Source organism: Harpegnathos saltator, unplaced genomic scaffold (assembly GCF_003227715.2).
Source record: "Harpegnathos saltator strain DR-91 unplaced genomic scaffold, Hsal_v8.6 scaffold569, whole genome shotgun sequence".
Lineage (NCBI taxonomy): Eukaryota > Metazoa > Arthropoda > Insecta > Hymenoptera > Formicidae > Harpegnathos > Harpegnathos saltator.
Window position 1 is genome coordinate 118,082 of NW_020230392.1, and position 16,624 is coordinate 134,705.

The 16,624-nt window shown below is 43.6% G+C and overlaps 1 protein-coding gene across 1 annotated transcript; it reads left to right on the forward strand.

The window, feature by feature from the left end:
• The first annotated feature begins 4,852 nt into the window (after window positions 1-4,852).
• ana3 (rotatin homolog anastral spindle 3) lies at window positions 4,853-15,994 on the forward strand. The gene is made up of 29 exons (XM_025303725.1): window positions 4,853-4,987; window positions 5,081-5,265; window positions 5,450-5,620; window positions 5,704-5,849; window positions 5,956-6,214; window positions 6,317-6,475; window positions 6,645-6,749; window positions 6,821-7,342; window positions 7,438-7,896; window positions 8,229-8,438; window positions 8,512-8,718; window positions 8,908-9,081; window positions 9,208-9,343; window positions 9,450-9,674; window positions 9,790-10,051; window positions 10,176-10,351; window positions 10,440-10,682; window positions 10,820-11,043; window positions 11,337-11,624; window positions 11,854-12,091; window positions 12,200-12,371; window positions 12,519-12,715; window positions 13,030-13,327; window positions 13,400-13,775; window positions 13,923-14,127; window positions 14,227-14,438; window positions 14,926-15,066; window positions 15,136-15,265; window positions 15,368-15,994. Exons 1-29 carry the CDS (start codon window positions 4,942-4,944, stop codon window positions 15,646-15,648), a joined length of 6,447 nt encoding a protein of 2,148 aa, XP_025159510.1. The 5' UTR covers window positions 4,853-4,941; the 3' UTR covers window positions 15,649-15,994.
• The last annotated feature ends 630 nt before the right edge of the window (window positions 15,995-16,624 follow it).

Genomic DNA, 16,624 nt, shown 5'->3' on the forward strand with positions numbered 1-16,624 from the left:
CTTTTTTGCGCGGGACGCGCCGGCAAGAGGAGACCTCTCTCTCTCTCCCCCTCTCTTTCTCTCGCTGCTCGCGACTCTCCTCGTGTGAGAGACGCGTCCTTCGGCTCGGTAGCTCAAACAAGTGCACGCGTACGTGAGATAATCGCGAGTAATACGGTTAATGAGCGATCGGAGTGATAAAGCCGTGTTGTAAAATAATCGAATCGCACGTGACGGAGAATTCTAACGTAGAGAGAGAAAGAGAGAGAGAGAGAGCGTTGTTTTATTCTAGAATATTTATACACGGGTGTTATGAGGGAAAGAAAAAGTGAGAGAGAGAGAGAGAGAGAGAGAGAGAGAGAGAGAGAGAGAGAATCCTTAAGATTGTAAACATAGTGTTAAATAGGTAAGCGAATTGTTGTAATTTGCATAATTTACATCCTTTACATTCCTTTTGATATCGGAGATCGATGAAGGAGCTCCTCGCTTATACCGAAAGTCGCGATGTATTTAATACACTCATTGTCGTTCGGAAGGGGTTAAAGGGATCAAAGAGCTCGTAGCTTAACCACGTATGTGTGCACACAGTTCGCTCACACAGATACACACACACACACACACACACAGACACGAACTTACACGCTTCTATCCCACGTTTCTATGCACGTAGTGTAAATCGCGGACGGACGCGTTATTAGAACGCTGAAATGAGACATTTTCTCGACCGATACGACGGTTGACGTCCAGCCCGTTACTTTCAACACGTAGTGCATCCAGCGACCGAAGCGTGATCCTTGGTGTCGCTTCTCCCTTAAATCGGAAAGAGAAAGCAGAGAGAAAGAGAGAGAGGGAGAGAGAGGCGAAGGGAGAAAAGATACAAATGAGGATCGCGCGGGGATTTTGTTTCGTCGATCGGATTTCAGGACTCCGACACGCGGACGGACACGCGACGACACCTTTAGCCGCACGAAGGTCGCTGGGAAATTTTGCAACGAGCGAATAACGCCTGCGAGAAGCAAAGCGAAGCGAACTAGGTGTATCCTCGAATATCCGGAAGGAGAATATCCGGATTCTCGTAAGCGCCAAGTCAAATCGTATTTCCCGCACGGATCCGTCCGCCGGATCCTTCCTCCCGCTTTCTTTTTCTTCTTTCGATTGGATCGCCGAACGATTCGCTGAGAAACGAAGACCGAGCGGTAGAGTTTTCCGAAGAAGAAAAGAAAGAAACAAGACATTTTAACGAGGTTAGTAGACACGGCGGCAGTCGCGTCGGGCTCGTCTTCGGACGCGGGACGTCCCGAAAAGCTGGAGTCTAAAAGCAATGGGCGGAAGAGAGAGAAAGAGTGTGTGTGTGAGAGAGAGAGAGAGAGAGAGAGAGGACTGAGGTAATTGACGAATTGCGTTCGTTGCGCGCGACCAAAGCAACCACGTCGAGCAACTAAAAGCAATAATTCTCATGCGTAATAAAAATCGACCTGGAGCAACCTGGATCGCAAACTGGAGCTCTCCGTGCGAGCGAGACACGCTTCGAGCATGCGCGATCGTGCGAGAAGAAGACGAGGCGAATTCTCGTTACGTCGAAGATTACATGGTAACGTAGAGAGGGAGGGAGAGCTCTGTCGAGTCGAATCGAGAACGAGAGAACCAACATCGAGATACATATATGTTATCCGTTAACGTCGTCGGGAAGCGTCGTCAGAAAGAGATGTGATCGATTTCTGATAACATGATGCAGACGTGCATCACTAAAAAAATACACTGTACACCGCGGAGTTACACGCCGCGCGATCGACACCCGCGCATGCGCGCGCGCGCGCGCTCGATCGTCCTCTCCGGCGGTACCGGCGAGAGAAAAAGGAAAAAGAAAAAGGAGAAAGAGAAAAGCACGATCTGTGTCCATCGCACGTCGTAGGTGGGTGTAATAGCGCGGTATAAGGCGGGCAGAGAATCTCTCGCTCGTTCGCTGGCGGATAATTTCAGATAATAAAAAGATGGCGACATTACGGCCGCTCACGGTTCGCGCGCGCAGTTATGTAATAATTGCATGATTACGTGAGGAGCGTGCGAACAGCGCGCCGCGCCGCGCCGCGATCGTCCCATTGACGACTCATTACCGGCGCACTCGTCGTCGCGAAGCTGTCGTAAATCGCGTAAATCCCTCCTTTCCTTCTCGCTTTTCTCATTAGCGGGTAGAAACGAGCGAGCGCGTGCGTCTTTACATGACGACGCTCTTGACGAGCGAGAGCCGGCGGGCCCGGCGATGTCTTTTCGTTCGCTCGTCTCGAGAACGGCCGCGGACGAGTAATCGGAGAGCGCCGACATTATCGATAATCCCGGCGACGACAGCGCCGCGGCGGACGATCCGCGCTGCGCGCGCGTCGCCCCTCCGTAACTTCTTGATCTTTTCTCGCGAGTATAAAAAATGTATGTGACGTGAAGGAGCAGCAAATACCAATCTCCGGGTATAAGTTGATGATTAACTTGCGAGTTTGTTGAGAAATTGTGCAACGTGAAAGCAGCAGATATTAACTTGCACATATAATTTAACAATTAATTGTACAAATTTCGAAAAGATTTCTTTCTAAAAAAAATGGCTTGTAACTTTGGAGTTATAATGGGATATAATGTTATATATATATATATATAACATATATATATATATATAACATTATATCTCATTTAATAAAAATATCGATAGATCGGTTGGACTTGAAAATTACGTGGCGTTATAGAGGTTTAATTTGGCGACGCGCGCGGATGGGAAGGACAAGAGGATATCCGGAAGATTGCGTGCGCCATTCTTTCGAAATTTCGCCGGGCGACGAATCGCTTTTCGTTCGGCTGCGACAGAGCTTCGAGTTTCTCAACGACACACCCGGTATACCGAAAGGCAGGCAGGCGTCGAAGCGGCGACGATTCGCAAGCAGTCGATCGTGGTGCTAAAAAAGGCGATAGGCTAAAGGAAGCGAATTACCAACGACTCGATTATTAATCTTAAATCTTTTGTATGTTTATATGCAGTTAAATGATGTTTGCGATAATTACGTAATTCAGTGTCGTAAAATTACTCCGATTGTAATACCTTACACCTACACGTACCTCGTTAGCGAAAAAGCATGTGCTTCGAATTATTATCCTTGTAATTTCGTAAGATGATTAAACGGACCTTGGAAAATCCTCGTCGCCGTTGTGACTGTCGAGTGTGTACCTGCGTCGTCCCCCTCCTCATCGTCCTTTCTTCGACGTGTCCTCATGCCATTCCTTAGCGTTCCACGACTATGCAACGATCGCTAAATATTCATCTGGACTTTGCATTAAAATACGGTGCGCGCGCACGAGTGTTTTCGCTGCTTAATTTTCGTGCTGCTTTCGCCGGTCGCAAAAAATACGCAAAACTCAGCGCGCTGTAACATCCGCAAAAAGAAGGATAACGAAGCGCTTCGAGGGGCATTTCACAGGTTGATGTCTCTGGTTTCCGGATATTTTGATGAATTTAACATTTATTTGCTTCTCTCGCACTGCGCTGCACGAACGTAATTCGAAATCCGTCAAATGCTGAAATCTCTTTGACGAAGTTTATCGATGTGGGAAGATGTGTCGTGTAAAAGAAGAGTTGTGTGTAAATCGTCATAAAACGACGTTTGTAGGGCCTGTAAGTGAGAACATTCCCTCCTAATTTGCATACTCGTTGATTACGCTGCGATTTTTTCTCACCAGGGTATTTAATGTTGAAGTGAAGATCTCCTTCCGGTTTTTATCTCACGACTCAAAAGCGACGAACAAATCGGTGTAAAACGTCCATTACACAACAAATAAAAGGCTTAAAATTTATATCTCTTAACATTCGCTTGTTCTCGTTATTTCTTATTTTTTTATAAAAATACATCTTCAATGTAAGGATTTTACCGGACAATAAGGTTTGAAAATGTAACGATCACTCCATTTTCCATTTATTATAACATTAACACGCTCGAAGCTAGAAGTCTCAAGCTTTGAAATGCTTTTCGAAGCATCCCAACAGCGTCATTTTTGTCGAAGTTACAGTTTGTTGAATTTTATCTATGTTTCGTGTAAGTTAAAAGTGCTACTAAACAATTGAATCGTAGTACTTGAAAAAATGAAGATGTGTGTCTGATTCGTCGAATTGTATTACGACCTCGATTTCATAATAGAAATGGTGGCGGCTCGTAGCGGAAACGTAGGAACTAATAAAAATTACGGGTCTAATTACGGGTAAAGGGACGAGAGAATTATTAGAGGTGTTCAGCCAAGACTCGAACCTTTTTAGTTAGGACACCTTTTTACCGGAACGAGTTTCTCGACACCGCTAGATGACGACAGAGGACATTTTGCTCCTCAAAAATAACAAGTATAATTTTCTATGAACCCGTTATTTCTTGCAGTTTAAAGTTTGTTTTTTTTTTCGAAGAAGTTTCAAAAATTGGATCACACTGGTACAATAAATTGGTGCTTGTTCTGAAATTGATTTTAAAAACTTTGGCTTAAATTATAAGATTGGTAGACCTTAAACTAATTTAGATATATATAATTTAGATATGTTCTGTAATTGATCAGCTGATTAATTATCAAGATAATAAGTAATAAAAAATCTATCTATTTCTGTATCTAATATTGCAAAATTAATGGCTAAAGCCAAATTTGTAAATAGAAATAGTACATGACCACTGACGAGATATTAATAAAGACCGTCTAATATTTTAAATCTCGTCTCACGTGCCTAACTTTTTCTTTAGACACCCTAGAAATTCTCTATCTGACAGCCAATCGGAACGTCTGATAAGCCTGTCGTACAACTCATGTAAAATGAGCTTTATTTTTTTCTCATTAGTGCCTTCGTAGAGAGAGTTTTAAAATGGCGCTGTGTCTGAATTTGGCGGTTAAATATTCAAAGCCATCTGTCAATTAACCTGCGGTAACTGTGCGGATGTATAATTGTTTACAATGCTGAGCACCGCTGGAATAACATCTGTACACGTTGAAAAATTGGGTGAGTAAGAAAAAGTAATTTATTACTTATTAACGGTATTAATTAATTAATGCTGTTGCAGTAGTCATTTCCTCACATATATATTATTTTTAGGCCATACTATCGATGAGATACGACTGCGTGCTTTGGACAATATTATTTCGAAATATGATCTTGGTTTCGGATGTGATTGCGATGCTGTCAAAAAGGAAATTATTTTGAGGCTGTTCAACTGGTTCTCCTTTGAGATTGCACCACAACCAGAGAAAGTGCTGGATTTATTATTGAAGTTGGTGAAGGTATTTGTGAACTGTCTCATTCTCACTAATACAAATTTCGAGACAATATTTTATTCGATGACAATTTGATGTATGTTTTGTTAATTATTAATGAATATTTTGCCCATTATTTTCCGCATCAAACATCATACCTATATCTTAGAACTGTTAATATTTTTACTGATGTGTTAATTTCTTTTTTCAGGCAGATACTAAAAGTTACTTAAATGCATTTGGTAAACTGAAATTCCAAAACGAGCTTCATGAATTAAGAAGGAAGCTCCCCTCTGAATGGCATTTGAAACTGAACAAGATTGAAGAAGCTGTTCTTCATTCAGGAAAATACAAAAGAGATGAATTAAATACACACATCAAGGTATATAAATATTTGTATATTGCCATTACTTTTTGCATATATTATGAGAAGATAATGAGGAGATAATTAGAATTATATTCTAGGATTTTACCACAGACGCAGCATCTTTGGAATGTGACAGATACAAGTCACAAATACAATATCATGGTAAAAATAAGAATAAAAATTATGGGAGAGAAGATTATGAAGAATTTTCTGGCGCTCATCATCTACCATCTATTTTGGATAAGTAAGTATGTTACAACAAATATAAATATTTTATATATTTTGTTTCTTTGTCCACTTTAATAATATATCATATACAAAATTGATATATGTGCATCATTTGTACATAGTACAATACCATTCGATACAACACTGGAACATGAAAGTGATACACGAATTTCCAAGGCAACTGAAGGTGGCATTAAATGGCTAGTGATGCCATGGCAGCCACTGGTTACATCGGACAAAGGAGTGCTTACTGCTGTCGAAGAAGCTCTTAATAACAATGTTGATACTAATCTCATATTACACACGTGTCAATTTATAACAAATGTAATGATGCAAGATTTTCCAGCGGAAGTTTTTCTACAAAGGCCAGCTATAATCACGGTAAATGTTTCATTCTGATCACTTTGACACTCTACGCAATATGTTGATAAAATATATTTGACAATATATATTTGACAATATATATTTGAAATAATATTACAGACACTTCACGGTCTTCTTAAATCAAACATCAGTGTATCAGAAATCAAAATCATGTGCGTCGTTCCAACTGTATTAAAGACTTTGCGCAAACTAACTCGGTCTTTGAGATTTCGCATTTACTACTATTGTGAACCTTGTATAGCAAATAAGAAGCAAAAGGTAAATGAAAGTGTTAATATTTAGTGGCAAGTAAACTACTAAAGTACTAAAGTAACTAAGCAATAGTCGAGTAATTAAGTAAGTTAAAGTAACAGCAGCTCTCCTTGAAGATTCTTACTCACTTTCCTCGCCTACCTCTATCTCATAATTTTCGTTAACTTTTACACAGTTATTGGCCAGTAAACTCGATAACAATGTCTACGTGTCTTCGGAAGCCGGAGATGGTCCAGACGGTGGTGTACCTGAAGCTAACTACCAAGCGTATCAATCAGCAGTGAGTCAATTCTGAGCCATTTCATCGGGTTTTCTATTCTTCGTGCTTTTTCACGATGTTATTTGTTTCAGGGGACCAGCGACAGGAGTCCGAGTATCAGCGAGAACGTCGACGACTCCGTGTTGCAGTTGCAGCAGATGCTGCTGCCTGCTTATTGCGTGGAGTCCCTGAAACTCGTTCTGTCGCAGTTAAGCGTACCTGTCGACCCCAACCTGCCCCTGCAAAACGTCAAGTACATCATGGACCTGACTCACGAATTAATACAGTTGTTGATCATTTGCGTGATGCCGAATATCTGGCTTTGGAACGACGGCATGGTCTTAAAGATAAACGACGATTTGAGAGCGTTGCTTCATTTAATGGGCGAACTGATGGAATATTTCGCAAGCTGCAGTAACGTGGATCACTTGAGAATCACATACATGCATCTTGCCGCTGTTACCATAAGGTTGCTAAGTAGCATTGTGCCGTTGGAGTTGGCAGACGCTGTTATACCGGCTGCTTTAAAAACGTCTATAATGAATGCCATAATGGACGCACCGATGTATCTGTTGCATCCAGCGTTGCACTCTATGTTTCTAGAATACGCCCGTGTGAGTGATTCAGACTTATTCGTTCTCTCGATTTCGCTTGTCATTTATGCAACGCGAATCACAATCTACGTAAAGAAAATTTCTTTCGATTGCAGCAATTTCAAGGTGCCAATGAGCTGGCGTCGGTCAAACTGTTTGATGAAACTAAAATCGTTACAAAGTCCATGCAGGCGTCCATCTCTTTGTTAAAAGGATCGTCGGAGCAGTCGCCTGTGGAAACATTAAAAACACTATACACGTCTAAATTGAGTTTACCTTACCATAAAAATTTATCCGTCGTCAAGATGACTATAAAGTTTTTACGAGATCTCCCGAGATATTGCTTAAGCGACGAAGACTGCACGTTAGCGACAAAGTTGATACTATACTTGCTGGCGAACGCGGACTTGGACATTCAACACGCAACTTACGTCGAATGCCACGCTCTGGTCGAGAGTATTCTGGGAGTTGAATACAGCAGAGAGAAACTGTCTTGGGAGAATCTGACATTCTTGCTCGAACCGAACGTCTTGACGGAAATTATTTCTCATGGCGCAACGAGCGAAGATAGCAGGGTAACGAAAATGTTTAAATACAAACATTCCTGGTCAGTTTGGGACCTTTTCCTGAAAGCGTGAATCTCACGGGAAGTGAAAATATTCTAATTCGGAAGCGTTTGGAAATATTCACTTTTTACGAGTTCACGTTAGAAGAAAAGATTTATGATCGCCTCTCTGAAGCGAAATATCAACTTCATTTATTGATATATCCAGACAACTTCGACAAGATTCACCCGAACAAAATATACATTAGTATATTATATTACAAAATATATATTAGTACACCTAAAAAAAGTTCGGCTGGAAAATTCGATTTAGAAATTTGATCGACCTGATTTCGTATTCAGATAAACGAGATGTCGAGAGACATGCTGGTACTTGTGCTGAAGGGAAAAATGCAGATGGGCGAAACTGGATGGCTGAAGACTCTAGAAGTTCTCGTTCCTGTGCTGCATCTTTTGCAATGTCACGCTGACACGCTCATACCTTTAGGTCAGTGTGTGACCAAAATGTTCGATCCCGATATTTCCAACGAAATACAGTTGCCATTTATCGAGGTAATTTGACACGCTTAATTATATATTTTTCTTTTATGTTTAGCTCTTGTCATATAAAGTCTCTCAATTTTAGGTGTTAAAGGGCAATCTAAGATTTCTCTATGCGTCAGACAGCGACATCCGCGAGGAAGCGTTATGTCGCTTAATCTGGTTCCTTGGAAAGGAGAAGGACTCTGTCCAAAAACTGCCGCGTTTGTCATCTTTACATGGCTTGCCTCTCAACTCGCTTTGCATATTCGAACGTAAAAATTTCATTAGGCGATCAGAAGGCAATTATCAGGTTACATGTTTACATTCAGAATATTTAAAAATCTCATGTATGACATGTGTACATGTAACTTTTCGTTTAATTTCAAAATATTTTATTTATATCTTCTATATTTTTATCTGTTTTATTTTCATTCTTTTTTTTCTCTAGAGATTTATGTGTATCAGTAAAGATTTTATTACCAAAGCATTTTATTTGCAGAGGAGCAATATGTTATCAGTGCTGGAAATGCTGAACGAGCCAAACGTAGATCCAAAAATACGCAGATCCGCATTGGTACAAATTAGTGTAATGCTTTCCGACATATCGTTGCACAAATTGTTCATAAATCAAAATGGACTGCCCTTAATATTGGACATTTTCAATAGAGCACTGGTAAGGTTTTTATTTGAAAAAGAATAAATAAAAAGACAATAAAAGAGAAAGAGATGGAAAGAGCGATTTTTTTTTTTTTTTTTTTTAAGACATTTCTCATTTAATCTCGAAACATATAATTTTCAGGTGGAGAAGGATTACGTGAATTATCCAGATTCTGTGATACCGATAATCAGCATATTAAAACAACTCGCGTTTTTCGAGTGTTCAATACGATATGAATTGTCTATTCACATTGACACTTTCTTCAATATTATAAGAAGTATGTATACTCCACCGTATTTTTTTCTCTCCCGTGATGTGTTTTTATCTCACCTCATTGTTTCGATCGTTCGTAAACTTTATGCCAACAACTCACTGTATTTCAGGCCTCTTCCTGTTCCCAAATAACGAATGCGTGAAATCTGACGGTGCGCAATTACTGTGCCTACTTTTATACAGCGAATACGTCGTAAAAGTCCATGAGAAGGATGTGGAGAATAGCGTTACTTCACACATTTCGCTACCCCATATTGTTCTCACGAACATGAAACTGCCGTTCACTTGCAGATCTCATTGGAAGACGAGTATACATAGGCGATCTAACGTGTCGTGTAAGTAGTATTTTAATTGCAGGTATCATATGTGTGTGTATATATGTGCAAACTGTGCTGTCGAATTTGTGCAATGTAACAAAACGTAACATTCTCTGTTCGTTTCACTTCATAGTACTTCACAATAGCAATCCTACAGTCTTAACGTTCATCCGACAATATTGGACGTGGGAGTGGAACGACGGCATAAACATGCTGTGGAAATGTTTCGAGGACTTGAACGACCCCGGAATTGCACAAAAACTGATGATCCTTGAAAGTGATCTCCTCTCCCTGCGATACAGTTTCCCTCAATACTGTTGTCAACAGCAACTCTACAACATTCAAAATTCCACTACGCACTACAGCGTTGTGTGTGCGCTGGATTACCTCACAATGTAAGCTATTATTATTATAATTATCGTTAATGACGAACGTTACTGCTGCTATTAGCTTTGATTTAGCCAGCTTTGTCGGATCGAAACTGCCTGAACCAGTTCTTCTGTCATCGACTTTTTCCAGGTACCTGAGATTTTATAAAGCGGTCGCGCGTGATGATGAGAAAGACATCGACTCGTTGCCGTGGGAGCAAACGTTCGAGCGATTCCTAGCGTCGCATCCCACGAGCAAAGAGGATTGCGATTTGTTCGTAGACGTTCTAATTTTCTTACAGTTGTACCTAAATGTCGCAAAAAGTGGTAAGATGGGATCCCGGGATCCAGACGGGACGATTCTCCCGTAAGCATCATGCTAAAACGATGTCGAATCCTCTCCCAATGTTCACAGGGAAAAGCTCGTGGATCAGCAAGATCATGAAAAACATGACGAGATCATTGGCGGACTTGTTTAAGAATTTGGAAATCGACAATCAAGACGTACATCAGTCTATACTCAAGTTAGTACGTACATGCTCGGCGATCGAGAGGATGGAGAAATCCAACGACAAACCCAAGACTACATGGATTCGATTCGTGGAGTTTGTTGTCTCGACATTATGTTTCGGGGATCAGCAGCATTTCTACAATCTCGGTTGGTATTCGCTCTTTGAATTCACTTGAGTCTGTTGTAATCGGACGCTGGTAACACATAAGTCTTCGTCTCATACGTTTGATTGTGCATCAGAATTTTATCCTTTCTCTTTTCTTTTCTTCCTCTCCTCATTATAGCTTATCTTGATTGGTTGCTAACATGTTTGACGTATTTGATCGGACAGTGCGAGTGGAAAGGCCACAGGAACTTATTAGTATCTCTTTGCAATACGCTCATCGAACTAATCATATCCTTTCATGGTGCCGGTACGGTTAGTTTCATGGGCTTATCGATAACGAGGAACTCGATAATATGCCTCAACCACTCGTTACATCAGATGCAAGTGAATTTTAATAAGAACGTGAGTACTTTCAATTTGATGAAGCGTTCTCGGTGGCGGTTCTCGTATAACTTTCTGAGTAATGAAAAATTTCACTCTTTCTATGTCACTCTTGAAAAAATTTACACTTTACAAATCACTACCTTGCGTGTGTTATTATTATAAGTAGAAAAAGATGATTTATTTTTAGCATAAACTTATAATATTTACCTGTTGATATTACTTGATACAACATAATCTTAATAATATTATTCGATTATAAGATTACATATTTATAGTCAGCAATTGTCTTTGAAGCAAATTTCAAATTGCAGTCGTTGATAGTGTTTTGGTACGAGGAAGGCCGATCGCTGAGCTGGTTACCCATGTTATGGCAAAACCGGGATCCTCTGGTCCGCGCTTCAGCCTTGCAGTTACTAGCGGGCCTGATGAGTACATTGCACACCGCGTCGCAGCTGCTCAACGCGATCGCGATGGCACCGAGCGACCTGTGCCACACGTTGCTCCAGTATATTACGAACCGCGAGGAATCCTGCTTAGTGAGGGAACAAGCGTGTATCGCGTTCTGCAACATGCTGAAGAACTCGGTGGCCTTTCAATGCGTAAGCAACAGAACGTCGTCTAGTAACGAACATGTTGGTAAAACGTAAAACACCAAGTGTCGTCCGACGACACAAGCCAGCAACGGAGCGCAAAGCTCTCCCGCTAAGCTTCTCTCCCTGCTGAACGCAGCCGAACGCGTGTGTGACACCGCGGGTGAGAGATCGCTGCGTCACACATGTGCGACTTCGATATCGAGTGTGTCAAAGGGTGTGATCTGTTCACGCGCAGGAGGACTCCCTGCAACCGCAGGCCATCCTGATATACGTGGAGCAATGCAACACTTATCACGAGATCAGCGTTCTCTGCGCCAACATCTATACGTCGACCACGCTGGATGACGAGCAGTCGGAGTACCAAGGGAACGACGGCAAGGCGACCTCCGTGCGGAGTGTGCAATCTGGCTGCATCTCGCTGGTGCCGCGCATCGTGTCACACTTGTACAACTGCCAGGGTGAATTGCAGCCATGTAATTACATCACCTTGTTGCACCTTGTGCGAAAAGAGCAGCGTCAGTCGTCACTCCAAAATTTATGCATCCTCGCAACCGCGACTCACGACGGTTGTTCTTTTTCAGTTTCTGTCCGGGACTCGGAGGCGACCGACGTGATGGACGCTTGCGTGCAGTTAATTGCGACGCCCTCGCTTATTGCCACCACTTGCGCCTTGTTGAACAATCTGATATTTATCGGACAGCACGAGGTAGTGGCGCAGATTTACGAGCAATCCATCGATAAGTATTTGTTCGGGTACGTTTATTTCTCTTCGATTATTACACCGCGTATTATTGATGCGGCTCTCATCACGCAATCTGTGATATTGATTTAACATCTCTGACGACATGGATAACATTATTTCACTTGTAATATATTCCACGCTACTCGGTCTCGTCGCAGGTGTCTGGCTGAGATTCCGAAAGACGCCGGTAGTAGGAGGAGCTTGAGCCACTACTCCGACACGTTGGAGATGTACACCAACATCTGCACAGTTCTAACCAACTGCATCACTCACAGCAACCAATACACGGCCGTGGTCCTTTTCTCCGCGGACTCGCTCTACACTTTGCTTTCTCTCTTGGACGTCGATCTGTATCGTACGTGTCGTAGCGAGCGAGCTCGATACGAACATCCTCTCAATGAGTCAGCCTTGGCTTGTTGCAATCGGTGATTTCGGATCTTTCGGACGAAATGTGCGACAAACGATTGTACTTTTATCTCATGACAACTTGTAATTTCACAAAATACTGTACACTGATATCTGATCCGTTTCATAAAATTACAATGGTAGGAAAATATAATCGTTACCAGCTCGAGAACCAGGAAGATCCGAGGTTGCTTATCAAACAAGCCAGCGGATCGCGCGCATCTCTTCCTTCGACTCTTTTAATTCGCACCTCGATCTACGCAGAATCGACCGAACCGCGTCTGATCCACCTGCGCAACCGGCTGTGGACCGAGATCTACAATTTCATAGCCGTGCTCTCGCTAACGGAGGACCAGCACTTTGAGGCGATCCAAGGCGCCTTGGAGTTGTGCGGCGCGGAGACGGTGATGGCTTCCATTTGCTTCGCGATAAAGGACTCCACGACGGATCTCCGAATGAGTGCCATCAGCTGCTTGGCCTTTCTGCTGTCGCAAGAGATCCAGAAGGACTCCCTGGGACGAAGCAGCGTCTCCCTGCAGACGGTAATCGACACCAGCGCGAGGTGCGTCGCCGCCGACGAGAACGACGGCATCCTACGGGACGTCATATCGAGCGTAAACAAATTGTCGATCAGGGACGCGAACGCGCACTCGAGAAAGCTGAACGAGAATGAGAAAGACTCGCGTGTCCGGCGGACGTCGCGTCCGACGGACGACAAGGCTGCAGCGAGCCCGCAAGAGCAGACCACGATAGGTGGCGAATTGTGCGAGCTCTTGCTGCACCTCTTCATCGCGCACAGCTACACCAAGTCGAAGAAGAGCTGCAAGCAATCGGAGGACAAGGATCTCGTCGTGGGCGCCTTGACGAATCTGCTGTGCGTGTCGAAGGAGGCGAAACGCACGGCTCTGCGAGGCAATCTGCCCGAGACCGCGCTGATGATCCTGAAGGAGCAGTATGTCAAGCTAAATCTTCAACCATTCGAACTCTATAAGAAGCAAGCGGAAAGGAAGGTATGAGAAAGAGAGAGAGAGAGAGAGAGAAGCGAGGGTTTTCCCGCGCCGATTGCCATGTCTCGCATTGTACGCTCGCGGAATTTCCCTCGCGGTTTCCTTGCGCTATTATCATGGCAAAAAATGCATCCTTTCTTGTCCCGGCAGACTCATCCTCTCTTGCACGATATGAAGTGCATCTTCATGCTTCTCATGAACTTCATGTACGGCGACGTGAGTGTGAAGGAGAGTCTGACGAAGGAGGGGTTGGCGGACGTGGTGCACAAGCTGTGGGCCTGGATAGCGCTGAACAAGACGGTGTCGACGTCCGCCTTGAAGCTGCTGGCGACGTTCACGACCAGATGCACTCTTGGTGAGGGCCGATCATCGCCACCAGCGTTGAGACAGACACGACTTCTCATTCCGTTGACGCAAACTCGATCTCTGTATCTCTGTGCGTTCTTGTTTGCAGCCGCGCAGTCTTTAACGTTAACGACGATCTTGCCGGGAAGCGGACTCAGGAGAACGCCAAACACGCTGGCCTTGATACACGTTATCATACAAGTGACTTGCAAAGAAATCGAGAAAGCCGGACAGTTTTTCGATAATCACAAGATGCACTTCGCCTTCCACGTCTTGCGAAACGCCGTTCACGTGCACGAGTGCAGGATTTGCATCTCAAAGGTGATTATTATCCGCTTTTCATGTTATTATCCGGTTTCGTCGTTATATAGAGTGATGCGCTTAATCTTATGAACGTTTTCTACTTATAAACGTTGCATTCTTCGCATGTGAGCGTTCTTAAAAAATTCTCGCGATGTTACAGTGTAGTCGACAGGAAGGCAAAATCCTGCGACTTTTGATGAATCGAGCACCTTTTAATGAATAATATACATTTGTCACAATATGTATTTATAACAATGTATCTGTCACATGCAAGAATGGGCACCACGAGATGCAACAAGTGGTGTTGATCGTGTTTAGAATTTTTTAAGGACACTCGGGTCAGAGAAGACCCGAGCACGGACAGAAGCTTGGGAGCATGAAGCCTCGTGCGGTCGCACGCGATGTTCCCAGTTATTAAGTTAGTCATACGCGTTATATATTGATCAATTAATTACTCATATGCATATACATTAGTCGGTTATTAATTAGCCATGACTACACACAGAGCAATCTCCTTCAATTCTTCACCAAGATACACCCTACTATGACCAAGAGAGCGAAACCGTGGCCGTTGGTGGAGATGTACTGCCTGGAGTTCTTAATAGATTTCACTTACTACGAGGAGGGACAGTTGTGCGTGCCGAAGGTAAAGTATGCGCTCGTTAAATTCTTAATAAATTAATAGTTAATAAACACGTAGCGATATATATTTCAGGCTGTCGACGCCTTGGACGTATTGATCAACTTGGCGAAGTGTTCCTCGTCGTCGAGCAAAGTCCTCGCGATATCGATATTGCGTAACCTGTCGTTCAACATGACGAACAGACCTCGACTTCTTAGTTCAGGTGAGTAAACCGCCGTGCAATTGGCAAGATGCAATAACGTGAGCAATGTCGTAACGGCAAGCCTCACCGGCCTGTGCGCTACTCCGCCGTTGTTTTCCTCAGTGGACTTCATCAATCTGCTACACGACATTTTCAAGAACGGCTCACCTTGCGAGGTGAACCTGGCCGGCTCTATGTTGTGGTCCCTGATCAGCAACAACCAGAAGGGCAAGCTCATCGCGCGCAGTGCCGGCTTCTCGCAGAGCATACGGGAGGCTCTCGGTAGATTTACGCTGGTGAGCGTTGACGCTTCTAAACAGGAGCAGGAACTAGTCAAGGTTCTGCAATACGTGCTGACCATCCTCAGCCCGGTCTCAGAGGCGAGAAACGGTGGCGCAACTTAGACCGACGTTCACAGCTGACACAACGGTCGACCTGTCGGCTTTTCGAAGATGGGTATAATCTGAAACGGACCGCACCAATCGTAGATAATTTTCACTCGACGGTTGCGCAACCGTTGCTCTCGCTCAACGCAATCTCTTCGTCGAGATAGCCGACGAGCCCGCGAATGTTGTACATAATTATTTTCGATCGACGTCGAATTTGTAGTGCGTATATATGTACGTACGTGTGTATGTGTGTATGTATGCCTGTATGTATGTATGTAACACGAGTCAGTGCGATGTAATATTTCGTATCACGCATTAATATATTACAGAGAGAGAGAGAGAGAGAGAGAGAGAGAGAGAGAGAGAGAGAGAGAGAGAGAGAGAGAGAGAGAGAGAGGGAAATGTTGAATATATTTTCGTACGACAATTGTTCGCAAGCACGACTAAATAGAATAATGGACCTCCCTCGCCATACACGCGTGCGCGCGCGCGCTCCTCGGATTTCATTTGCAGGCGCTCGACGATTGAAGATAATGCGACTTAATTTCTGCGATGAGCGAAGCGCGCGCGAGTAACACTCCTGCTGCGAATCGTGTAACATTCCGCAGAGACCTGCCTGCGGATCGTATCGCTGGTTAGTCTCATCAGGAGAGGACAATCTCCCGCGTTCCTCGCAAAATTTATTCTTGCCGAAGGAGCACGCCGGGGAGAGTCACTCTTGGAAAGTAACGCGTCAGCCGTTGCTCATTGAAGAAAAAGAGTGACTCGTTGTCGTTCCCGTCACTCGGGGAATAACGAGTCGGTGTATTTTTTCGCCGAGTGTCGGAGGCTTCTCTCTCTTCTCCTTTTTTCTTTTCTCCTGGATCCGCATCCTGCCGCATCCGCAAATGTATATCCAATGCGTAGGCGAAAACACGCGTGACGTGCGTGCAAGCTGTTATCATTTTTTCGTCCTTGAACGATGGAAATATTGTTGTAGTCCGTGTCCGAA